This window comes from Alosa sapidissima, chromosome 4 (assembly GCF_018492685.1).
Source record: "Alosa sapidissima isolate fAloSap1 chromosome 4, fAloSap1.pri, whole genome shotgun sequence".
NCBI lineage: Eukaryota > Metazoa > Chordata > Actinopteri > Clupeiformes > Clupeidae > Alosa > Alosa sapidissima.
Window position 1 is genome coordinate 38186149 of NC_055960.1, and position 26688 is coordinate 38212836.

Consider the following 26688-nt stretch of genomic DNA (forward strand, 5'->3'; position numbering starts at 1 on the left):
TGAACCCTGACATGAATAATAAAAAAAGATCTGGCAACTTCATTTTATAACATATATGTCCTGGTTTCTGATACTGAAAACACAGAAAACTCAACACTTTTTTTGATGATGTATCTCTGTCAAAGTGAGAATGTTGTTATTTTTAACCTCACTCTAACTTCCTTTTTCCTATTATAATGATGAAACAACCACATATTTGTGCTTAAAAGTTATTTGAAACATTTTTGCAAAGCCAGGAGATTTTTAACAGTCTTGTACCTTGACGTACATTAGACTGTAGGCCTGTCCACACAGACACAACTCACATATGATGTGTGCACACCATTTGTCTTATTTGAACATGCCACAGATATGCATACAGGAGGGGTATACTATGAAGTGGAGTTTAGTGATATGTTGAGTCTAAAGACAGAGATGTATTCATGCTTGGCAAATAGAGGCGAATGTTCATGGCAATTGCAATGTTGCTCATATTTTTTCTTTACAGTTAAGTAAACAATGTTGAATGCTTAAACAAAAACATTCCCAATTTTAAAGAAAACACATTTGCCACAACTTTTGCCTCTATTTGCCAAATCTGAACACTCTTCTGAGTTGAGGTTCAACATTTAACCATCTCTTAGTCCTAGAGTCAGAATTTGCTGGTCTTGCCTATCACAGAAAAAGCCTGTCTCTGAGAATAGCCACTGTCTGCAATTTGCGATATCCTTACATAGCTGTACATGATCAAGATTACGTATATGACATTATGGACCAGTGGTGGAATTTAAGATTGTACATGTACCAGCCACTGGCAGAGTGTTGGTCAAATTCACCACTCAATATTAAATTATTAGCATCAGTGATAACAGTGTGACAAGTATAGAACATTACAGATGTGAGCATTGCAAATTATAATGAAATGGTTGGAAGCACTCAAAGGTAAACCCAAAACACTATCATATAAATATGTTTGCATGAGGCACATTAGGGTTATTAGGGTGTCGTGGCTCATGTTCTCTTGATTCTGGCGTATTCTGTGCTGTCGTCTGTGTCCATCGCCACTTGGGCTGCTCTGTGTTTCTTACTATGGATCACGGTTGAGTAGGTCACCTCATCCTACAGGAAACAACATGTCATTTTCCAACTGATACCAAACTGAAGAGTTTAGTATATGCTGTACATAACACACTATACTTGCACACAAACAAAGGTACACCTATAACACAAACTTATTTAACAAGCAAAAGGGTATTTCATTCACTCTAACCTGGTTTTCTGCTTGTGTGAACATGTCATCTCTGGTTTCCTGAACAGTGCAGTACACCCTAGTGTCATCCTACAGAAATCAAGAGAACACCATTGGGGCTTTTGCATTGCAGGCATGAGATTAGGTGAACACATACATACACACACACACACACACACACACTGAATAAAAAAGACAGAACACTGTCACAAGTCAAGTGCAAATGGATTGAACACAATGCCCAGTATAGAGTCAAAAAAGCATAGCCGTATAAACGTACCTGTTGCTCATCCACTTGCATCTGTCCAGATTTTGTAATTTCCCCTTTTTGGCCTAATGGAACAAAGTGTTTTGCACTTAAAAGATGTTTTGTTTTGTGTGTGTGTGTGTGTGTGTGTGTGTGGTCATGCATCCATGTGTTTGTGCATACCTTTGTGTATTATCCTACCTTTGTGTGTCATGTACAGGAATATGACTCCTCCCAGCAGCAGTGGCAACAGCAGCAAAGCAACCAGGATGAAGATGTACGGAGATGTTGCAGTTCCTCCGTTCTCCACTAGGTCTGCAAACAAACCCAGCAGCAGTGTGAACAGAGCACAGAGCTGCTGCTGCATGTTACTGTGTACTGTACAAGCTTCACCATCAGCAGTGTGTCTGCAAACAAACCCAGCAGTCAGTGTGAACAGAGCACAGAGCTGTTGCTGTTGCTGCATGTTACTGTGTACTGTACAAGCTTCACCATCAGCACTATGTCTGCAAACAAACCCAGCAGTCAGTGTGAACAGAGCACAGAGCTGTTGCTGCATGTTACTGTGTACTGTACAAGCTTCACCATCAGCACTATGTCTGCAAACAAACCCAGCAGCAGTGTGAACAGAGCACAGAGCTGTTGCTGCATGTTACTGTGTACTGTACAAGCTTCACCATCAGCAGTGTGAACAGAGCACAGAGCTGTTGCTGTTGCTGCATGTTACTGTGTACTGTACAAGCTTCACCATCAGCAGTGTGAACAGAGCACAGAGCTGTTGCTGTTGCTGCATGTTACTGTTCATCACAGGACAAGTATGACCATATTAATATCTCACAAATGGCAATTATCTTGTGGTGCTCTGCTTTCTGCTTTTGATATTTATATCAATGTTGCATATAAAAGTTTGTTATTAATTGTCTGTATTCAAGTCAAGGGGCTGGCTCCAATAGCCTACACCTCCCAATAGTGACAAAAGAACTCCAACATTTTCCTATTTACATGCTGTGATAACAGTGACAACGTGTAGGTGTGGGAGGTGTTGGCTATTAGAGGCTTCTTCAAAGCACATCTCAAGACCTTTTTGTTTAATGATCACTTCTCCTCCACACCCAACACATAGCTCCATACAGATAACTTGTCTTTGTTGTTTTCTTTGTTTGTTATTGTGTTTCCCTGCCTTCCTACTATGTAAAGCGACCTTGGGTTTGAGAAAGGTGCTATATAAAATAAACATATTATTATTATTATTATTATTATTATTATTATTATTATTATTATTAGAGCCGGCCACTTCGAGGTAGCTGTCCTAGGCTAGCGGTGGGTGCGCCAACTGAGTAACTACACGCACGGAGATGAGAAGGCTGGGTATCGACATATCTAACTCTGGGGAATACAGTGAATAAGCTAAAGTCCCAAAAAGTCGGCGTGTTCCTTTAACATGACCATGCACATGTGAGAGGTGGAAGAGCCAATCCATGACAGCAGCACACACCACCACATAACTAGCACAGCAGTTTTAAAGAACAGCACACAAACTCAAAACTCTTTAAAAAGCTATAAACATTTGATACCATTATATAAACATTATATTGTCAACTAATTCACCCATTGAAGATCAGTAAAGAGGAAGTCTTGACATACGTTTGGCCTAAATTAAATAAGGGATAAAAGTTGATAAAGGGACAAACCTTTTTCTTCAGTTACTGGTGTGTGTGTTTTAGGTGGTGCTTTAGGTGTCGACGTGCTTGCTGGTGATATAGGATGAAGATATGGAACACAAAGAAATACATTTTAATGAAAGTACCACTGATGTCATGGTAATGACTAAAACCGTCAATAATCAGATGATAAAACATAGAAAATGCTGACCTCTAATATGCTAATCAGTTTTAATCTCTCTGTCTAGGCAGAGCAATCGACTTTTCCAGAATATTTTAATTCTTTGAGATGCGCCTGTACATCATAACAACATGTAGAACTACAACATGGATTGTATTGCTGAAGCAGTCTCCTTGTCATTATGAGTCTGCCTTAGTAAAATGGTTAATCCTGTAAGGTGTCTTAAGATATTATTACATTATAAATGTCCTACCTTTAACTGTGAGAGTGATGTATCTGTAGCTGGACTGGTGGAGCTCACATGTGTAGAGTGCCTCATCCTCTTTAGTCAGGTCTGATATGAACAAAGAGAGATTTCCTGGAGAATCCTGATTAAACATGTGAATCCTGTCTGAGGGGTGAGATGAGGGATAGATCTGTTTGTCTCTGTTTTTGAACCAGAAACATGTTATGCTTTGAGGTTTAGCCTGGAGATCAGCACAGGAGCACGGCAGGAGAACAGATTCACCAACATATTTAGTGACTTCAATACTGTTCATATCATCCAGAATCCAGCCTGTGGAAATACAAAAGATATTGGATTACTCCTCACCTGTAGATCCAAATATTTCTTACAGTTTTTCTTGATTGCTTGAATGCTTTTGTCAACTCAAATTTCAGATTTTCAAAACAACTAACACGGGCCTAAACAGAAACATGAAACATAATGGACAACCAAGTTATATAATAGCATAGTTTTCAATAGGAGCAGGTTCTACCCTAATTTCCTATCCATGTCATTCTTTGTTATTATATAGTATGTGTAATAACGCAGTATATTAAGAATAATAAGAAGTATATTATGGTATGAATAGTATTCTTTCCTTCCAATATGTACTGTAACTGTCATTGTCAGTGGTTAAAATGGAATTTGGCAGGTGGGGGAACCCTAAAATCCAGTGTCGGGGGAAAATGACTCACAATTCGACAACATATTGAGTATTGTGGTGTAGCAATACTTTTTGGACAAGAATTGCTAGCTTCTTGGTCACCTCTGTACATGCGAAAAATTAACTGACTATTTATTTCAACAATATCATCGCACTATATCGTTGGTATGAAAGAATATATTTATTATTAATTTATCTGAGGTGGCGGAACCGTGTTGCTCCCCGTTCCCCCCCCCCCCTGGTCATTGTCATGAAAGACCTACTAGACTAATTCTAACATTCAACTACAACTTGCATGTCTATTTTTACTGACATAGACAGTAAGCACTGTCTGGACTCATATCTTGTACTTTTCACTGTGTTCTTCTCCAAATAACCAACACCAGGCTACTCTCATTACTCTATGTGCCTTTGGCTTCTTTGATCCATGCTTGCAAATAGCAGTGCAGACTCAGAGGTGCCACTGTAACTTTTATAAAGGAGTGATTGTTGATTAAAGAATTGTGCAAGAGTAGCCTAGAAATCTAGACGCACCCTAGCGGCAGCCAATTTAATTTGGTCTGGCTCGTCAGGCTAGTGCAAGAGAGTTTCAAACACAGATATTCAATTTCTGTCAGGTCCATTAAGTCAAGAACAACACAGGCAATAAAAATTATTTAGGAAATTTTATTGAATATATTACAAATTAAATTTGGCGGTATGGCTCTGTTCAGAGGGGTCCCCAGACCTTTCATGAGCACCATGAAAGAGCAGTGAGCCTGGGGACAGCAGCAGCATTAGGGGGCGCTCACACAGTTTAAGACTGAGCGAGCTAAACTATTCCCCCATATGAACAGAGCAGCAACTATGACATAAAGCCTATGCCATGTTATACACGACAGGGTGGAGCAGGGGAGGAGGTGGGCTGCATAAATGCCAGCAGCAAGTAGTTAGGAACAACTAAAGCAGCTTTAAATAAGGCGCCCTGTTTGAATGTAGCCATTTAGAAGCGAGGGGAGTGCGAAGGGAGTTGACGCCCATAGCGGTTAGCAGCGCCTTGACTACTTTGCCTGCCAGAACTGACGCTGACGCGCAATTTATGATAGCTGTAAATGTTTTTCCCATTTGTTTAGCACAGTTAATCTAATAGAGTTTGGAGTCTTTCTATGACAGATTTTAAATGTTTTGAAAAATTATGTGAAGTGAAACTAATGAAAGAAGATGACTCCTGCTGGACTAAGTAGGTGACAATGAAAATCAAGTTGATCCCAGTTTAATTAAATGCATTTTAGCAATCGAAGAAAAACTAATCCAATAATTTAAGTGCTATTTTAAAACAAATTCACAGGTTCACTCATATGTAACAAGGCAAGCTAATGATTTTCACCCTCCTCAACTTAGAACATGTCAAGCTCAATTTTCCATACGTAATAGAGGTGTTAAAAAATGGAAAAACAAATTCACATCTGTCCTTGAATTGTTTTACTACTAATAATTTTAAAAGATGCCGCAGCTTCGCTGCGCGGCGATCATAATAATTCAACAGATGTACTCAATACAAACTATTTTTATACATAAATCTACCAACACATTTCCCTTCCTGTAAAGAAAGCAACTCAGAATGCATGCTGATACACTCTGAAATGTATGACTATTGATGAAAACTAGAGACTTGTTTGGAAAGTCATCATTCAGAAGTCTGGTGTTGTAATAACTCACCTGTTGCAATTCTGAGCCTGCAGCAGAAGAAAAGCCAAATAATCCGCTGCATTTTTACTGATAGTTGCTTTGCTGTCTCCGTGTTTCTCTCACACACACCAAGGGTGGTGTTAGCTCTAATGGTCTTACACACACACAGCATGGTGATGTCACATCCTTACTTTTCATGCAGTCTCTTTACACATCTCATTTCAATCACCTTTCACCGCCATCCCATCACACGGAATAAGTGGTTGAGGAGAGCAACACTGAAATAAACTTTTGCTTCCAGCTGATCTCCCTAGCAACAACGATTTAACCAATGTCAGTAACTACGAACATTTTCAATATGTATGAAATAAGCATTTTAATTAGATATAATGTTAAAAATCTTTACACTTACCCCCCCCTATTTTGAGTTTTTGCTCAAAATTGCACACGGCCTATAACAATGGCCCTGTTTCCACATACTTTGACTTATATTCAAGTGCTTGACCTCTTTTGAAAGCAGATTTTTTGGTACCAATAGATTGACTGTGTGATGAACTGTCAGAGAGTGGCAAAGGGTAGAATGATAGTTTTTTTTAGGCGGTTTTGTACATCTCTGGAAATGATGGGGTTGGCATTTTTGATAAAATCTAATTGAGATGTAGTAAGATGTAAAGCACTCTACAGATTGTACATGAAAAATGTTGTCATATATGGATTACCAAGAGTTCAAGCTTTTAAATGGTGTATAATATTACTATGCTACATAGCAATATGGATATTATATATATATATATATATATATATATATATATATATATATATATATATATATATAGCATACAATTGATTTAGAATGTTGGGGGGAGGTGGGGGGCACTGCAATTTGTTGCGGGACACCCTCAGTGTAAACACCACTAACTTAATGTAACTTCAGTTGCATTGCGATAACGAATACATTTGAGTAAAGTAGTGATCAACAGTAGGCTATCTGCCTGAGGGATGGTTAGGCAACGAAATGCATGCACCTACATTTTCTTCTAACGAGGAAGGGACATAGTGTCCGTTTTTGCCCCAGTGAACAAAAAAGTGAGAGAAACAGCAGTGAGAAACAAATGAAGGAGCAGGAAGAGGGAGAGCCAGAGGAGTCGGTGGAGGATGGAGAGAGGCCATGTGATGCAAGTCAGGGCTCTGACACAGAGAGGGGAATTCCAGAGGGTGAGGAGCATGAAGACGATGGAGAGGAAACATACAGGGCCAGAGAGAGGAACAGCCAGCAAATGGATCCATGTGGATCATATGCACTATCACTCTCAGGTTTGTGAAGAAGGTTCTTCCTACTATTGCAAAGCAGTGCAATTACCGTGTGTCCTTAAAATGTTATGTTTGTCTGTGGACCTAAATTGGTAAAATATGTCTCGTCTTCACCGTGGGATAGTGAGAAACGTAATTTCGATCTCTTTGTATGTCTGGAACATGTGAAGAAATTGACAATAAAGCTGACTTTGACTTTGACTTTGACTTTGAAAATGGTGCTTTCTGCTGTAAATTCTTTTTACAAGGATACAAGGAAGTTTATTGTCACATGCATATAGTTACTGGAAGTAAGAAATGCAGTGAAATTATGTCTGGTGGCAGCCTATTTGTGCATTTATGGGGGGGGGGGGGGGGTAAAAAGTGCAGTAGAAGAGGGGTTTAGTAGATTAAGTGGCAAGGGCTGCATAAGAAAGGTGGGGGAGGATTGGGATTGGGGGGGGGGGCACCAACAAGGAGCACCCAAGAGCAACAGGGGCAAGGAAAAAACTCCCTTACCAAGGAAGAAACCTTGGGCAGATCCACGGCTCAAGGGGCTAACCCAACTGCCAGGGGTCTTGGTGTGTGTGTTGGGGGGATGACAGGGGAGATGGGATAGTGTGCTGTGTATGTGGGGAGAGGGCAGTGTGCAATATGTGTGTTGGAGAAGCTTCCTCATGAGACAATGTGCTGTGTCTTGGGGGGGGGGGCAGTGTGCTGTAAGTATGTTGGGGATGTGTGTTGGAGAAGCTTCCTGATGAAATAATGTGCTGTGTATGTAGGGGGGGGGGCAGGGACTTACTATTGCAAGCAGAGTACTGTATGTAATGTATGTGAGTGATGACAGTGAAGATGTGTGTGTGGGCGGGAGGGGAGTGGAGCAGTGACTGTGTGTGTGTGTGTGTGTAGTGTGTGTGTGGGTAGGTGGGGGCAGTGTGCTGTAAGTATATAGAGGATGTGTGTTGGATGTTGGTTGTGTTTTTGTGTTAATATGGCTCTAACATTTTTTTTAAAGTAAATATTTGGCCTACATGTTGAAATACATGCAGATATACATGTATATGCAAGTAAATACATGTAGTTGTGCGCTATGTTTAGCCTACTGTACATCTTTCTACAGATATCAGCAACTCCAAGAGTACAGCCCAACTTGAATATATTCCCAACCACTTTGGGAGACAGAAGACGGAGCTTCAGGCCAAACTGGCATAATCTTCATCCATGGATTGAGTATTCTGTCATGTAGACATTCCAGAACACCAAATGCCCCAGTTGAACTGGTTTGTTTTATTGAGCCATACAGGGAAGTTTTCTTTGAGCTCTTTAGACTGCAAGATTGCTGTAACACGTCCTGTAAGCTTCTGTTGTTGTAGTGTAGTGTATCTATATTTCATTAAAATTCAATTGATCCAGCATTGTGCCAATTCAAATACTTAAGTGTGGACTCAACTGTGGAGCTGAGCTGACACCCTGTACTGTATTTTTCATTTGGTCTCATTTTGCTTCATTCTGCCTCTCTTGCACCTGCACTCACTCTTGTACAAAAAAATGTATATGTGATTTTAAAGTAAAATCAAATTTATAATCTTTAATACCATTTGTTGCCGTTTTTTTTAATGTGCCCCTCTGGTTAAACACTGGCCCCTCCTTGGCCCCTGTAGTACAATTTGTCTAGAACCGCCACTGGTCAGGCTGTTTTTTACAGCAGGGTGGTCAGGGTGGGTTTCTGCAGGGCTGACTTACAAAGGTTAACACACATTCCTTTTATTTAAACTTAGCATATTCTCTTGTCTTTCCCATGTTGAAAAATGACTAGGGGATTTTACCTCTGTGTCATTTTATTTCCATACCTTACTGAAGAAGAAAGTCATGAACTACTATTGAAAGTTCACACTCTGATTAACTTGAATTTGAAGTTGTCATATATGGAGAAGTTGAATATAAATGGAATTACATTCTATATTTTATCTCTCGTCACCAAACAAACAAAATGAGTAATTTTATTGTTATAAGAGTTTAAAATAGTTGTTTACATATGTTATTAATTTACATGTGAAGAATGCTTGTATATTCATCTTGTACCGGGGAAGTATGCCCCCGGTCCCCCCTATCTTAACAGGGGAGGGTTTTTTTTTGCATCTATGCCCAGAGGTTCATTTGAGGGGCAGCCGTGGCCCACTGGTTAGCACTCTGGACTTGTAACTGGAGGGTTGCCGGTTCGAGCCCCGACCAGTGGGCCGCGGCTGAAGTGCCCTTGAGCAAGGCACCTAACCCCTCACTGCTCCCCGAGCGCCGCCGTTGTAGCAGACAGCTCACTGCACCGGGATTAGTGTGTGCTACACCTCACTGTGTGTTCACTGTGTGCTGTGTGTGTTTCACTAATTCACCGATTGGGTTAAATGCAGAGACCAAATTTCCCTCACGGGATCAAAAAAGTATATATACTTATACTTATACTTGTACTGTAATTCGAAAATGAAGACACCAAGACTCGACTTGGACTTGGAATCCTATGTTGATCCAATCGAATTAGCTGTAAAGCAGATACAAATCTTGAAGCTGTTCCAGCAGAGTGTAGCCACACACAGCTGAGACAAAGAGACAATAATATATTGCACCAATATTCTTCACATGGTAGCAATCATTACATTTGATTGAAACAGATTATCTGAAAAAAATGTCTAGTTTGATTCTACGTATTACTTTTATAAACATATCTCCATTTCATTCTAAGGATACTTCACATGAAGCAATTCTGTACTGCATAAACAGTCATTTGTTTATTTTTTTAGTTGTCCTTTAATTTAACAAGTAGACTAACAGCAGCAATACAACAAGTCTCAATATGTTCTTGTTTTTGAGCATGGGACAGGTTCTGCAAATGATAAAAATCAAACATAACACCATGCCTCCACATCCTGCGTTAAACTGCGTCATGCAATATAACACATTTTCTATTTCCACCATAAAACTTGAGATTGTCACAATTTCTACACATCATTGACTCTGTTTTTGGCTACAGAGTTACAACATGAGAGAATAATAAAACAGAACTGAAACAAACACAAGCTTTGCACAAAAACAAGTTAACCTGTTGCAGGGTTACATGTAACTTTAGGCTTATTCTTACAAGCACCATAGGCCTACTGCTGAAGGGGAGTTGAGATGGCGCCCTGTAGAGTCTCATGCAGGAACTTCAATCTGAACTCTGATTTTCATCATCTCCAGTAATGGCCTAAAACACAATCCAGTCCATCACAACAATCAAGTTATATTCATAATAATAATAAGTTATATATATGGAACTATACTCTAATTCCAGCGTAATAATCAAGGAACACCATGGACGCAGCAGCACAATGATATCATGCAGCACCTGAAAATAGTCCCTGTAGGCTAACTTCCAGCAGGTTGAGCTGCAGCAGACAAATTGGTCAGTGACTGGATTATTGAATTAGAGTATAGTTCCATGTCAAATCAGAAAATCGCCATGTTTCATTTTCCGTTGGTCTTATTACACTTTCTAACTTGAGATGGCTTCAGCGGAGGTGGAAAATGAGTGTAATTCCCCAAATGGTGGAATATCCCTTTAACGCGATGGAGGCAGGCTTACTGCACATACAGGCACTTGGGGTCCTTAGACCGTTTTTGTCACTCCACTGCTAGATCTGTTGTGGTGTAGCAGTGTACCGTATGTGGTGTATACCGCATTAATTAGGTGGCATATGAACGGGGCTGCCATATTGCTGGGGGCAAACACCTTACTGTCTATGGGCAATACTTGCGGGCAATCACAGACACCTGTCTGATTTCCAGTCAGAGTCACATGTTCCTCCATTGGCCTCCAGTGATTGCTGCCCCCACCAAGATGGCGTCGCTATTTACGTACGATCTGGAGCCCAATGCGTTATCTAACTTCCTCTGTGCTGTGGGGGAGCAGACGCTGATTCAGCCCCAGTGGGCCGTTAGTTCCCTGTGAGACGGTGTGGGCCGTTAGTTCCCTGTGAGACGGTGTGGGCCGTTAGTTCCCTGTGAGACGGTGTGGGCCGTTAGTTCCCTGTGAGACGGTGTGGGCCGTTAGTTACCTGTGAGACGGTGTGGGCCGTTAGTTCCCTGTGAGACAGTGTGGGCCGTTAGTTACCTGTGAGACTGTGTGGGCGAGCGAGTTACGGCAGAGTAATGCCAAACTACTTCCATGTGTGACAAGCTCTGCTGGGTACTGTGTCTGTGGTGGGAAGTGACCTGCAAGCCTAGTGTCCCTCATACACTGTTAACTGTTAACGCTACGACAGACCTGTACAGCTGCACCAATTTGCTAGTTGCTGTTCTCTGCACTGTGTGATTGATTGTGTGTGCTGCTCATAGCAAAGGTAGGCCTAACCTTCCTTGTTTTTTTGTTTTATTTGTTTTCTTTTCCTCTAGCCTGTGGGGGAGGCTGATATTGTATGTGAGTGCATGTATTGTACACTACAGGCTAGAGCGGGATTATTTATTTTCTACTTCCTTTAATACCCCTTCCCTTTCATAGCCAGCCTCGGTGTTGGTGGAGCCAGGATAGTGCATGAGTATTAGACTGCATTGGTGTTGGTGGAGCCAGGATAGTGCATGAGTATTAGACTGCATTGGTGTTGGTGGAGCCAGGATAGTGCATGAGTATTAGACTGCATTGGTGTTGGTGGAGCCAGGATAGTGCATGAGTGCATTGGAAAGCAGTCTCCTTTTACTTGTTCTCACTCGATGAAGTTTGGAGTTTGCAGTGCTGTGTAGTGTGACCCCTCTTTAAACCACGTCTTTAAACCATGTTCATCAGAGTGCTGTGAGGTTTGCTGTGTGTATATTGAACTCTAGTGTGTATCACTTCAAGAAGGTCTGGTGCCTTTGTTCACGGGTGGTCTTGAGACCTTACCCTCCCATTAGTGTTTCTCAAAGGCTCTACAGGCTCCTGTGCCGATGGTTTGGTGATTTACTGTACTCATGTGTTTATCTATTTGACTTCTCTATCTAGTGGCCATCGAACAACACCTTCAATTCTATTTATTAATAAAGATTGTATTTTTTTTACATTTCTAGAACCTGTGTTTGTACATTTTATTGTGACGGAGTACCCCTTGCTCTGACACTTGCACTAACTAGTAGAGCTCAAGGGGTGGTGTAGTCAGTTGTACAATTGGGGGCGCCACACTGGCCTAAAACACTTCCCAGGTAAATACTAGTGTAGAAGACACACACACACACACACACACACACACACACACACAGTAGTAGAGAGATGCACCCACCTGGACCCCAGCGTTCTGTCCAATGGTTGAGTACATTTGCTCTGCATTGTAGTGATGCTGAAGAGCTGCATACGTTGATGAGGAATCATCATTCTACAGGCAAGACAGAATATAGAGTTTTATATTGAATACCAGGGTATGTTATATAAAGGTTCGGTTATATAGACTGTATACTACTGTCTACACTGCACTATATTTCTTGACCTGTCTATGCACCACCTGTCTACTTTGTATATCACATTGCACTTTTCTGTTTTTTTTGCACTTCTGGTTAGACGCAAACTTCATTTCGTTGTCTTTATACTTTTACTCTGCACAATGACAATAAAGTTGAATCTAATCTAAATCTTAATCTATAGACTTTTAGATTGAATAAGTATGATGTGACTGAATGATAATAGAACAATAATAAAAATGGTTGACTTTCCAGGTAAAAACTAGTGTGGAAGGAACACACACACACACACACACACACACACACACACACACACCTGGACCCCAGCGTTCTGTCCAATGGTTGAGTACATTTGCTCTGCATTGTAGCGATGCTGAAGAGCTGCATACGTTGATGAGGAATCATCATTCTACAGACAAGACACAGCATCACAGCATTAGAGTACGCTTTTTACACCACATCACTACTTACTGTGTGTGTGTGTTTTATTGTAGTTTATTTATATGTTTATTTAACAGGGACAATGCAGTGTATAACTGAGTCAGATTATAGCACAAAGGCTAATTTGTGTCTGTAGTCCCTGGGCAGTAGTTGATGTTAAACAGATTAAAGACTAACATCACAGACATACATAAAGTACAATCACAATTTACTCAGATTCCTAGGACTAAGATTAACATGTTGACATTAAACTGTGACATGGACAAAGAAGGGAAAAAAATATAATAAACAAGAAACACTAAAACATGAAACAGTGACAAAAAATGGTCATAGAGTTGATTTGCTTTTAACCATTTATTTAAACTTACTCTCAAAGCAGTGAATGTGGTGCTTTGTGTAATATTAACAGGAATACTATACCACAGACAGGCAGTTTTTACTGAGAAGGCAGTTTGACTAAAGGTAGAGTGCCTGAGCAGACTTGAGCCGTCCCCCCTTGTTGATGCTCTCGTAGTCCTTGTGTTATTTTTGCATTGATTAACACATTTCTTAAGGGGTGGGGGTGCAAGATTATTAATTATTTTGAAAAATAAACAGGAATTTGAGAAGAAAACAAAACTGGCAAAAGTAAATAGGCCTTTTTAATGTATAATGTCACAGTGATGGTGAGTGCAAGGTTTTTTGTCCAACACTTTCACTGCTTGCGTATAGATCAGTGATATTGTGGTTGTATTTCCCTGAGACCAGCTGGTCAAGCAATATCACTGGAATGAAAATACCGTTTGACTCTGTAGTCATCTGGTTTCTAATCAACTTAAAATGGAGAAGATTCCGTTTGGCCTCTGTAGTCATCTGGTTTCTAATCAACTTAAAATGGAGAAGATTCCGTTTGGCCTCTGTAGTCATCTGGTTTCTAATCAACTTAAAATGGAGAAGATTCCGTTTGACTCTGTAGTCATCTGGTTTCTAATCGACTTAAAATGGAGAAGATTCTGTTTGGCCTCTGTAGTCATCTGGTTTCTAATCAACTTAAAATGGAGAAGATTCCGTTTGGCCTCTGTAGTCATCTGGTTTCTAATCAACTTAAAATGGAGAAGATTCCGTTTGACTCTTCCATGGACTTTTTAAATGTGCTTTTTAAAAGTTAGATATGAGCCAATAATGACCCCTAAGTATTTAAAATCATCCACTATTTTTTTTCCCTTTAACTTTTATTTCAGGCTGCTGAATAATGTTTTTTCGTGAGGAGAAGTACGGTACATGCAGACTGTTTTTGTGATATTTAAGGTTAAACAAGAGTAATCCAGCAAGTCCACTATTTTGTTCATTGCTCCTGTGAGTTTGTAAGCAGCTTGTTGTTTTGTTTTGGAAAGTACATAAATAATCTAGCCTGGCTAGCGCCACCACTTCTCAATGAGACGTGGTCTGGGAACCAAACGTTCATTTTCTCGTATTTTTAAAAAATGCCCAGATCCGTTTATTGGGTGCCACGGATGTCTATCAAATGCGTCTGTGCATGGCTCATCATCGTCTTGCTTTCCCCCATGTTCTGTGATTGGTTCCCTATCTCAGGCAAAAATTTGCTCCATGGTCTCCAGGCTGCCTTAGCAGCGTGAATCAAATCACGCGCAAGGCAGCATGGGAACACCCAGGCTATAAATAATCATGTCATCAGTATTCATTTGAATGTTCACACCAGGGCAAATTATAGCGTGTGTGTGTGTGTGTGTGCTGTGTGTGTTTGGGGATATAAAGCCTTCCAAAAAGAGTTACATTTGCCTTTTAGATTGACTAGTATTTGATTCTATTTGCTTAAATCGCCTTCTTGGCCTGTGCGTCCACTTTGTCTGATGTCACTTCCTGTCCCTAGCAGTCTATTTCTCTGTCCTGAGGATTAAGCCACAGCATAAGGAAGAGACACCTGCAATGGCATGAACAGCAGCCACTAGCAGTCACTTGAGTGAATCAGAGAGAAAAGTAGACAGATTGCATTTGGAGTGTTTTTGTCTCTCAGGTGTAGAGGTGTGAGCAGGGCAGCCGTCTCCCTGGTGTGTGTGTTACGTCACTGCTGCCTGGCGGTTGTGTCGCTGTTAGCCTGCATGTGTGTATTCACAGCAGGAATGTCTCAGATGCAGCGCTGCTACTGCAGCCCCGTCTTTACACATTATGTGTATCGTTGATAATGCTGCTACAACATCATTTTGTCAAAATAGTTATTTCTGTTTGCACTTGTTTGGGAGATTGAATTGGTATTTGAATTTCCTCTTGTGAGAATAAAAAAGTTAATTTGATCTTAACTGATCTGATTTATATCTTATTACCCTTGTTTGGGGGGAAGGGGAGAGAGAGCTGTGGAAATGTACTGCCCTCACCAAGACTGTTAGAGAATGGGTCTATGGCTCTGCCCTCACTTCATTTAATAAATGATTTCCATAATTTGATTACAGCAACTATGAGTATACATTTGTGAGGTTTCCGTGCCTCCCACATTACATTACATTACATTTGGCTGACACTTTTTTAACCAAAGCGACTAACAACATGGTAAACAGTAAGTTTTAGAACAATTCTCACAATTTTAGGACAGTTTAAAAAACATTAGAGTACAGTAAGAATAAGTGCGTCGGTGAGTGCTGTTTTTAACAGTTACTTGTCAGTTTAAAACGGCTGGTGAGTGCTAGGATCAGTAAGACTTGTTGTAGTGTTGCTATGAGAGTAGATGTTCTCTAAAGAGAACTGGGTCTTCAGGAGTTTTTTGAAAGTGGAGAAGGATGTCCCTGCCCTTGTAGGAACTGGCAGTGTGTTCCACCAACGAGGAACAACAGATGAGAAAAGTTTGGATTGGCTTGAGCGTACCGGTGGTAGAGCTAGACGTCGTTCGTCAGAGGAGCGCAGCGGTCTGGAGGTAGTGTAAGTCTGTATGAGGGCATTCAAGTAGGTGGGAGCAGAACCAGAGACTACTTTTTAGGCAAGCGTTAGAGACTTGAATTTGATGCGGGCCGCCATAGGTAGCCAGTGTAGCTGGATGAGCAGCGGGGTAACATGTGCCCTTTTGGGTTGGTTGTAGACCAGGCGCGCCGCCGCGTTCTGGATCATCTGAAGTGGTTTCACTGCGCAGGCTGGGAGACCTGTCAGGAGGGCATTGCAGTAGTCGAGTCGTGAGATAACTATTGCCTGAACCAGAAGTTGGGTAGCATCTTGAGTCAAGTAAGTCCTGATTTTCTGTATGTTGTAGAGTGCGAAACGTCATGACCGGGCGACTGAGGCAACATGATCTGAGAAGTTTAGTTGGTTGTCGAGAACAACTCCTAGATTTCTTGCAGTCCTGGTCGGTGAAACAGACAGGGAGTCAAATTTGATGTTGATGTCGTGGTGTATGGTAGGTTTAGCTGGGATGACCAGCAGTTCAGTCTTTGAGAGGTTCAGCTGAGGTTCAGCTGGAGGTGGTGTGCCTTCATCCATGTAGCTCACATATCACCAGATGGAGCTGTTGGCATTTCATGGATGTCTCCTTGGTCCTTGTCCTCACCTGTTGCCTACTGCTCTCATTACTGATGCTGTTCTGAGTTTCTTCTCTGTTGTATTCTATGCTCTTCCCCTGTTTGTCACTTTGTCTAGAGTCCTCCCGAGCTGGTATTGCTTTACATCCTGTGTTGTTATTGAGCCCTGGTTACAAAACCTGCTTCTTCTGTTTCTGCATTTTTGATCTGAAACTTTTGTTAGCCCATTTTTGTGACTACCGGTATTATGAACTTTGTGAACTCCTGCATTTTTGGATCCTTTGAGTGTTTTTTCTTTGGATTTTTTCAGGTCTATCTTTAGCTTTTTGTGTTCGCTGATTAAAGCCACCTTCAGTTCAGTTATGCTTTTGCTGTTCCACATAGCTCATCAGAACAGTTCTATGATGATGTGTTTAATGAACAAATACAACCAGGTGATTTTGTTTTAACCAAGTGCAGCCCACAGACTGTGCTATGTGATGAGGGAAGTCATGTGTTGCCATTTGTGAAGAGGAAATGATGTGGCCACAATGTCGAGAATAGCACTAAGAATGTGACACCTCATGCGTAGCCTATATCTGACAAAATAGGTGCCTTTAATGAGCCAAACACGTACACACATCATGCACACACACATCCAATAAAAAAGACCATGCAATGCCATTTTCATATGGATTAAACACTACTGTACACACAGTACAGAGTAAAAAAAACAACTTACATTTCGCTCCTGCATTCGTCCTGATTGTGTACGTTCACCTTTTTGGCCTAATGGAACAAACAATTTTGCATTTAAAAGATGATTCTGTGTGTGCATTTGTCTGAAATCATATTATGCATCTCTCTCTCTCTCTCTCTCTCTCTGTGTGTGTGTGTGTGTGTGGTCATGCATCCATGTGTTTGTGCATGCATGTGTGTATTATCCTACCTTTGTGTGTCATGTACAGGAATATGACTCCTCCCAGCAGCAGTGGCAACAGCAGCACAGCAACCAGGATGAAGATGTACGGAGATGTTGCAGTTCCTCCGTTCTCCACTAGGTCTGCAGACAAACCCAGCAGCAGTGTGAACAGAGCACAGAGCTGTTGCTGCATGTTACTGTGTACTGTACAAGCTTCACCATCAGCAGTGTGAACAGAGCACAGAGCTGTTGCTGCATGTTACTGTGTACTGTACAAGCTTCACCATCAGCAGTGTGTCTGCAAACAAACCCAGCAGCAGTGTGAACAGAGCACAGAGCTGTTGCTGCATGTTACTGTGTACTGTACAAGCTTCACCATCAGCAGTGTGAACAGAGCACAGAGCTGTTGCTGCATGTTACTGTGTACTGTACAAGCTTCACCATCAGCACTGTGTCTGCAAACAAACCCAGCAGTCAGTGTGAACAGAGCACAGAGCTGTTGCTGTTGCTGCATGTTACTGTGTACTGTACAAGCTTCACCATCAGCAGTGTGTCTGGAAATAAGCACTAAACATGCCAACATGACCATGCAACACAAGGGCACCAGCAGTGTGTCTGGAAATAAGCACTAAACATGCCAACATGACCATGCAACACAAGGGCACCAGTAGATGCTGCACAGCAGAGGTACTGGTACAGCTGGAAAGAACACACACCAGCCAGCAAATGAAGGTAGTTTTTAACCAGAGATAACACACATGTGAGAGGAGGAAGAGCCAGTAGTACACACCACCACATAACTAGCACAGCAGTTTTAAAGAGCAACACACAAACTCTAAACTCTTTAAAGAGCAATACATTAGATACCAAAAAAATCTGAATTGGGTTGCTATGCCAATGTTAATGCTGTGAAAATGCTATTTAAACATTCAATGATCACTAAAAAGAACATTTTGACATAATATTGTCCTAAATGTAAAATTCAATGTTGATAAAGGGGACAAACCTTTTTCTTTAGTTACCGGTGTGTGTGTTTTAGGTGGTGCTTTAGATGGCAACACGCTTGCTGGTGATATAGGATGAAGATATGGAACAGAAAAAAAAATATTTTAATGAAAGAACCACTGATGTCACGGTAATGACACCATCAATAATCAGATGATAAAACATACAAAAATGCTGACCTTTAATTATGAGGTTAATTGTCCGGACCTCTTTGTTGAGATCGCACCAATATAATCCCTGGTCCTCCACCGTCAGGTCTGATATGAGCAGAGAAGCATTTCCTGGTGAAAGATGGTTAAACATCTGAACTCTGCCTCTATAGGGGCCACTTGTGCTGGATACTATAATGGATGAGACATAATGAGACCCTCTCCGTCTGATGACATTCCATATCACACTCTCAGGTTTGACATGCAGAGGAGAACAGGAGCAGGGCAGCAGGACAGAGTCTCCTGAGTTTTTCACAACCTCAGTTTGTGTCTTTTCCATTAGAGAGCATCCTGGAAGAAACATGACACTTATCAAATATTGTCTAAAGCCAACATAGCTCAGTTTCTTGTCATGAGCATTTTCCCCTTATTTTCACATAGGCCTACATCATAACAGCATATAGAAATACAACACAAATTGTATTGCTGAAGCAGTATCCTTGTCATTCTGAATCAGTTTCAGTAAAATAGTCTATTCTGTCTAAAATATTATTACATAATAAAAGTCCTACCTTCAACTCTAAGTGTGATGTCTCTGTAGCTGGAGGTCCGGCCCTCACAGCTGTAGTTTCCCTCATCCTCTTTAGTCAGGTTTGATATGAGCAGGGAGAGATTTCCTGGAGAATCCTGATTAAACATGTGAAGCCTGTCCAGGAGGTGAGATTTGGTGGGATAAATCTCTTCGTCTGTGTTTTTCATCCATCTTAACTCGTAAGGTTTATGCTGGAGATCAGCACAGGAGCACGGCAGGAGAACAGATTCACCAACATATTTAGTGACTTCAATACTGTTTGTATCTTGCAGAATGCAGCCTTTGGAAACACAAAAGATATTGGATTACTCCTCACCTGTAGATCCAAATATTTCTTATAGTTTTTCTTGATTGCTTGAATGCTTTTGTCAACTCGAACTTCACATTTTCAAAACAACTAACACAGGCCTAAAGATAAACACTATGGTTACAATGATATGTTTGCAAAAAGCTTTAAAACGTACAAAACATTTAAAACATGCAACAGAAGCAGAAGCATCTTTCCTTTAAATACAATTTGAGGTCAAATCAGTGACTGCTTTCAAACTATTGCACAATAATGGACAACCAAGTTACATTACAACAAATGGAGCAGGTTCAACCTGAATGTTCGCTAAATAACCGTGTCATTTCAACTGCTGACATTTTACATTGTTATAGTATGTGTAAATAGGCAAACAAGTATATCATAGTATGAATTGCATTCTTTCCTCCCAAGATGTAACTCTTATTGTCATGTAAGCACCTAGACTACACTAATTCTTACATTCAACTAAACTTACAGTGCATGCTCATGTTTACTGACATAGACAGTAAGAAGTCTGGACTCTTATATCTTGTACTTTTTACTGCATTCTTCTCCAAATGACCAACACCAGGCTACTCTCATTACTCTACTGTATGTGTTTTTGGCCTCTTTGATCCATGCTTGCAAATAGCAGTGCAGACTCAGAGGTGCTATATTGTATAAATAAGGAGTGATATGCAAAGATATTACATTTATGTTGTTATAAATAAAGGTGTTAACATATTTGCAAGTGATGATTTCTGCTGTGCACAAGACAAGATGGACAAGATGAAGATCAAATGGATCCCAGTTTCATCAGGTGCATCTTAGTAATTGAGAAAAACTGTAATTCATTTATTAGAGTGCATGAAAATGCACTCTACTGTTATCCGAATTCTTCTTATTACAGTGCATGAAAATGCACTGTACTGTTCTTCCTAGGCTTCTTATTACAGTGCATGAAAATGCACTGTACTGTTATTCCTAGGCTTCTTCTTATTACAGTGCATGAAAATGCACTGTACTGTTATTCCAAGGCATTTTATTAGAGTGCATGAAAATGCACTATACTGTTCTTCCAAAATTTCTTATTACAGTGCATGAAAATGCACTGTACTGTTCTTCCTAGGCTTCTTATTACAGTGCATGGAAATGCACTGTACTGTTCTTCCTAGGCTTCTTCTTATTACAGTGCATGAAAATGCACTGTACTGTTCTTCCTAGGCTTCTTCTTATTCTTATGCTTCTTCTTCTAACGCACTTAATGCAGCTTCAACCGTTTAACGTAGAAACTTCATTCAAACTATGTTACGTAGGTCTTACTTAGGACATGGGTGCTATGTATTTTTCAGCTTTGTAACTTTTATACTTTTTAAACTATTAATTAAAAACTATCAAAATTTCCCCATTGACTTAACATTGCCCTTTATGACATCACAGCAATTAGAATCCTATGGCAGGTGTTCAGGCCACCTGGACCAACTGCCAGTCTCAGGCTTTAAGCATACAAACTGGCCCTATTAAGACTACACATCCTGTTCAACTGCTTCCTCTGCCAAAAACTGTTTCAAAATAAAAGTCCTCACTATAATATTTCACTGTTAAACAATTTAACCCTTTAAACTACTGAACTTTTTAACTGTTCAGCCATTGTAACTGTTACTTGTCATCAACTATGACTCCTACCCACTGTAGCTAGTTAGCATGGTTAGCATAGTTAGCATGTTAGCATTGCTAACATTGTTAGCATTTTTAGCAAAACTGCTAAAAATGATTAGCTAAGTTAGCTAAGTAACATGGTTAGCATAGTTAGCATGCTAGCATATTAGCATGCTAGTTAGCATAGTTAGCATAACTTTTAAAAATGATTAGCTAGGTTAGCTAAGTAACATGGTTAATATAGTTAGCATGTTAGCAAGAATAGTTAGCATACCTACTAAAAATGATTAGCTAAGTTAGCTAAGTCACATGGTAAGCATACTTAACATGTTAGCATGCTAGTTAGCATAGTTAGCATACCTACTAAAAATGATTAGCTAGGTTAGCTAAGTCACATGGTTAACATAGTGCTAGTTAGCATAACTACTAAAAATGAAAACAGTAGCTAAGTTAACTAAGTAACTTGGTTAACATTATTATCTTTGATAACATAGTTAGCATAACTGCTAGCAAACATTAGAGCCATTCCAACTGTCAGTTATCGTCAATTATCTACCTAAATAATTTAACCATTTAAATGATCCACCTATTTAACCGTTCAATCATTCCAACTATATTAAACCTTATCTACCAAGCAAATCATTTAACTATATAAGCTATCCACCTATTTAACTGTTCAGTCATTCCAACTATATTAAACCTCATCTACCTAGCAACCAATATAGTTTGTTTTTACTCTGTATGATATTTTACATCATATTTTTTGCATTTTCATGCGCTGTATTTCCTTCAGGAAATGCTTTTCTAGTTATTACAGTGCATGAAAATGCACTGTACTGTTATTCCAAGGCTTTTTCTTCTTCTTCTTCTTCTTCTTCTTCTTCTTGTAACGCAGTTGATGCAGCTTAAACCGTTTAACGTAGAAACTTCATTCAAACTATGTTGCGTAGGTCTTACTTAGGACATGTGGGCTTTGTATTTTTCATCTTTGTAAATTTTATACTTTTTAAACTATTAATTAAAAACTAATCAAAAATTCCCCATTGACTTAACATTATGATTATGACATCACAATACGGCCGTTAAGCAATTAGAATCCTATGGCAGGTGTTCGGGCCACCTGGATCAACTGCCAGTCTCAGGCTACAAGCATACAAACTGGCCCTATTAAGACTACACATCCTGTTCAACTGATTCCTCTGCCAAAAACTGTTTCAAAATAAAAGTCCTCACTACAATATTTCACTGTTAAACAATTTAACCTTTTAAACTACTGAACTTTTTAACTGTTCAGCCATTGTAACTGTTACTTGTCATCAACTATCACTCCTACCCACTGTAGCTAGTTAGCATGGTTAGCATGTTAGCATTGCTAGCATTTCTAGCATTGTTAGCATTTTTAGCAAAACTGCTAAAAATGATTAGCTAAGTTAGCTAAGTAACATGGTTAGCATAGTTAGCATGCTAGCATGTTAGCATGTTAGTTAGCATTTTAAGCAAAACTGCTTAAAATGATTAGCTAAGTTAGCTAAGTCACATGGTTAGCATAGTTAGCATACTAGCATGTTAGCATGCTTGTTAGCATTTTTAGCAAAACTGCTTAACCCTTTAGGCGCCAGAGGTTTTTTTCCGAAACGATCAATTTTGACATCTTCATTTCAAAAGGCTATATCTTAAAAGTGATAAGAGATAGAGACTTTCTGTAAATTAGAGAAATATTAAGGATGACCCAAAGTTTATGTAGAGATTAAATGTTTATATCTAATTTGCATATTATGACGTCATATGGTGGCGGCCATCTTGGATTATAGAATTTTCATGAAAAGTTGCATGTTTGAATGATAAAATGCACCACTTCTTTCCCCCCAAAATGTCCCTCACCTTCTGTATGCTATATTGCACAATACTGAATGCTCAGGTAAATAGTAAGTAGTGAACAAACTGTGTAAATCATTACTAATAAATGGCCGAAACAAACCAAATGCATGTAGCAGTAGACTGGCCTTTTGCTGTAGAGATTTTCCATTTACTACATACAGTAGGCACTCTGATTCCATGTATGGGGCACATATAGATTATTCAGATGACACACAAACACAAGTAGACAAGACCTGTTTAGTTCAAAAGCTCATTTGCCACGGCAAGGCACAGATCAGGAGTGAGATGACGAGACAAGACAAGAGACAATGTTAGTATTTTTTTTCTTTTTGTTGTTTTTGTTGATGTTTTTTTTTCTTAGCTGACAAAGACACACACATCACAAGGACATGAACACACAAAAAGGAACACATAGTGTATGTCCTAAATGATCAGGGAAATAGATAGCAAATCAGTGTAAATCATTACTAATAAATGGCTGACATTTTTTTTTTTTTATGTAGCAGGCCTTTTGTTGTAGAGATAATGACTCCCTATCCCTATCCATACAGGGCCGGCATTCCCATCATCTTGTGATAGACTATGCATGACCTAATGTGTGTGTGTGTGTGTGTGTGGGGGAGAGGGAGAGGGAGAGAGCGTGTCACCACCTCCACCATGCGAGCAGCATGGCCAGATCTGCCTCGCGCGCGTCGAGTGGAGAGAATTTGCGCAGCTCGGACTAGGCCTACTGTCATTCTCATTGCGACTCCCCACACTGCCACTACGTTTCCCCCTAACTCTCCTATGAGCACTTCGACCTCGTCTAACATACCCAGTCGCATTAGACAAAGGCTCCACCACGATACTGTCGCCGCGATTGTGGAGAGGCAAAAGACAGAAGCTAGCGCTATTAGGCTACCTCCAGCCTTGTTCGCCACACCACTAACACCCTGCTAACTTCCCGATGAACACTCCGAACCCGTGAAACATTATTCCCACCAGTGACATTGGGCAAACGATTCAACGTTTGTGCTTGGTGTAAGCTAAACTATGGAGTAAACTCTCACTTTGTCCAGCTGCATCATTGAAGGCAGGGACGCATCTGAAGCCTCACTAAACGAATCACCGTCATTTCCTGAAGGCAGATATTCCCCTTCAGAATCAGGGTCCGCGAATAGAAGACCCAACACTTCATTTCAGGTAAACTTTTTTGATGCCATTAGACGATAATCTAATGCAAATACTCGCTAACGTTGACAATATCGCTCTGACTAAGTGGCTCACACGCACACTAGCTCCGGTATTGCACGCACTGATTCAATGCGCTGTAGCTCAAAACTTTTGTTTAAACCATGACCTTTTTCGGACTCGGGGATGACGTATGACATGTCTGCCACCTAGTGGAGTGGATGTCGAACGAAATATGACACCCTATTTGACTAAATCGGCCGTTTTATTCAGTACCGCATCTTGTCGAGTAAACTCGACAGTGGCGCCTAGAGGGTTAAAATGAGTAGCTAAGTTAGCTAAGTCACATGGTTAGCATAGTTAGCATGCTAGCATGTTAGCATGCTAGTTAGCATTTTTAGCAAAACTACTTAAAATGATTAGCTAAGTCAGCTAAGTAACATGGTTTGCATAGTTAGCATGTTAGCATGTTAGTTAGCATAGTTAGCATAACTGCTAAAAATGATTAACTAAGTTAGCTAAGTAACATGGTTAGCATAGTTAGCATGTTAACATGTTAGTTAGGATAGTTAGCATAACTACTAAAAATTATTAGCTATGTAAGCTAAGTCACATGGTTAGCATACTTAGCATTTTAACATTGTTAGCATGCTAGTTAGCATAGTAACTTGGTTAACATTATTATCTTTGTTAACATAGTTAGCATAACTGCTAGCAAACATTAGAGCCATTCCAAGTGTCAGTTATCGTCAACTATCTACCTAAATAATTTAACCATTTAAACTATCCACTTATTTAACTGTTCAGTCATTCCAACTATATTAAACCTCATCTACCTAGCAACCAATATAGTTTGTTTTTACTCTGTATGATATTTTACATCATATTTTTGCATTTTCATGCACTGTATTTCCTTCAGGAAATGCTTTTCTAGTTCTTCTTCTTCTTCTAACGCGTTTAATGCAGCTTCAACCGTTTAACGTAGAAACTTCATTCAAACTATGCTACGTAGGTCTTACTTAGGACAAGAGTGCTATGTATTTTTCAGCTTTGTAACTTTTATACTTTTTAAACTATTAATTAAAAACTATCAAAATTTCCCCATTGACTTAACATTATGATTATGACATCACAATACGGCCGTTAAGCAATTAGAATCCTATGGCAGGTGTTCGGGCCACCTGGATCAACTGCCAGTCTCAGGCTTTAAGCATACAAACTGGCCCTATTAAGACTACACATCCTGTTCAACTGCTTCCTCTGCCAAAAACTGTTTCAAAATAAAAGTCCTCACCACAATATTTCACTGTTAAACAATTTAACCCTTTAAACTACTGAACTTTTTAACTGTTCAGCCATTGTAACTGTTACTTGTCATCAACTATGACTCCTACCCACTGTAGCTAGTTAGCATGGTTAGCATGCTAGCATGTTAGCATTTTTAGCAAAACTGTTAAAAATTATTAGCTAAGTTAGCTAAGTAACATGGTTAACATAGTTAGCATGCTAGCATGTTAGCATGCTAGTTAGCATAGTTAGCAAAACTGTTAAAAATTATTTGCTAAGTTAGCTAAGTAACATAGTTAGCATGCTAGCATAGTTAGCATGCTAATTAGCATTTTTAGCAAAAAAACTTGGTTAACATTATTATCTTTGATAACATAGTAGCATAACTGCTAGCAAACATTAGGGCCATTCCAACTGTTAGTTATCGTCAATTATCTACCTAAATAATTTAACTATTTAAATTATCCACCTATTTAACCGTTCAATCATTCCAACTATATTAAACCTTATCTACCAAGCAAATCATTTAACTATATAAACTATCCACCTATTTAACTGTTCAGTCATTCCAACTATATTAAACCTCATCTACCTTGTTCAGTCATTTGAACTATATTAAACCTCATCATGTTGGTTGCCAATTAGCACATCATCTGTTTTAACAATATATTTCACACCATATTTTTTGCATTTTCATGCACTGGTAATTCCCTGGAATTGCGTTTTCTAGTTCAGTGTACTGTGGTTAATACAAACGGGTTGATGAGATTTCACTCCTTGTAAACACAGCAATATACACTCTGAAATGTATGTGACTAGTGACATATGTGATAACGACTAGTGATGAATTAAGAGACTATTCTGGAAAGTCAGTCTGGTGTTGTAATAACTCACCTGTTGCAATTCTGAGCCTGCAGCAGAAGAAAAGCCAAATAATCCGCTGCATTTTTACTGATAGTTACTTTGCTGTCTCCGTGTTTCTCTCACACACACCAAGGGTGTTGGCAGCTCTAATGGTCTTACACACACACAGCATGGTGATGTCACATCCTTCCTTCTCATGCAGTCTCCTCACTTCTCATTGGATGTCTCATTGGTTGTTAACCAGCTTGTTTGACCACCCTATGATGGTTGACCTGCTAGACCAGCAAAACTCTTGCGA

General features: G+C 39.8%; 1 protein-coding gene across 5 annotated transcripts; it reads right to left on the reverse strand.

The window, feature by feature from the left end:
- Positions 1–878: 878 nt before the first annotated feature.
- LOC121706751 lies at positions 879–26605 on the reverse strand. Of its 5 annotated transcripts, XM_042088747.1 has the most exons (9): positions 26421–26605; positions 19227–19526; positions 18685–19005; positions 18507–18566; positions 17528–17641; positions 17321–17367; positions 12975–13067; positions 12484–12576; positions 9762–10439 (listed from the first exon to the last, which is right to left on the reverse strand). In XM_042088747.1, exons 1-9 carry the CDS (start codon positions 26470–26472, stop codon positions 10401–10403), a joined length of 1119 nt encoding a protein of 372 aa, XP_041944681.1. In that variant the 5' UTR covers positions 26473–26605; the 3' UTR covers positions 9762–10400. The 5 variants fall into 5 exon arrangements, with proteins under 5 accessions (XP_041944682.1, XP_041944686.1, XP_041944685.1 ...); XM_042088748.1 differs by lacking the exons at positions 9762–10439; positions 12484–12576; positions 12975–13067; ... (1 more) ...; positions 17528–17641; positions 18507–18566 and adding exons at positions 879–1098; positions 1250–1318; positions 1509–1561; positions 1677–1790; positions 3167–3226; XM_042088752.1 differs by lacking the exon at positions 12975–13067 and having other exon boundaries at positions 9760–10439; positions 12484–12548.
- Positions 26606–26688: the final 83 nt, after the last annotated feature.

Coding starts and splice junctions, on each gene's coding strand:
- LOC121706751 (XM_042088747.1), bottom strand. CDS start 26,472: ATGCAGCGGATTATTTGGCTTTTCTTCTGCTGCAGGCTCAGAATTGCA. Junction 19,006..19,226: donor CATCACACTTAGAGTTGAAG/GTAGGACTTTTA, acceptor TGTTTCTTCCAG/GATGCTCTCTAATGGAAAAG. Junction 17,642..18,506: donor ACCGGTAACTAAAGAAAAAG/GTTTGTCCCCTT, acceptor GTTTGTCTGCAG/ACCTAGTGGAGAACGGAGGA.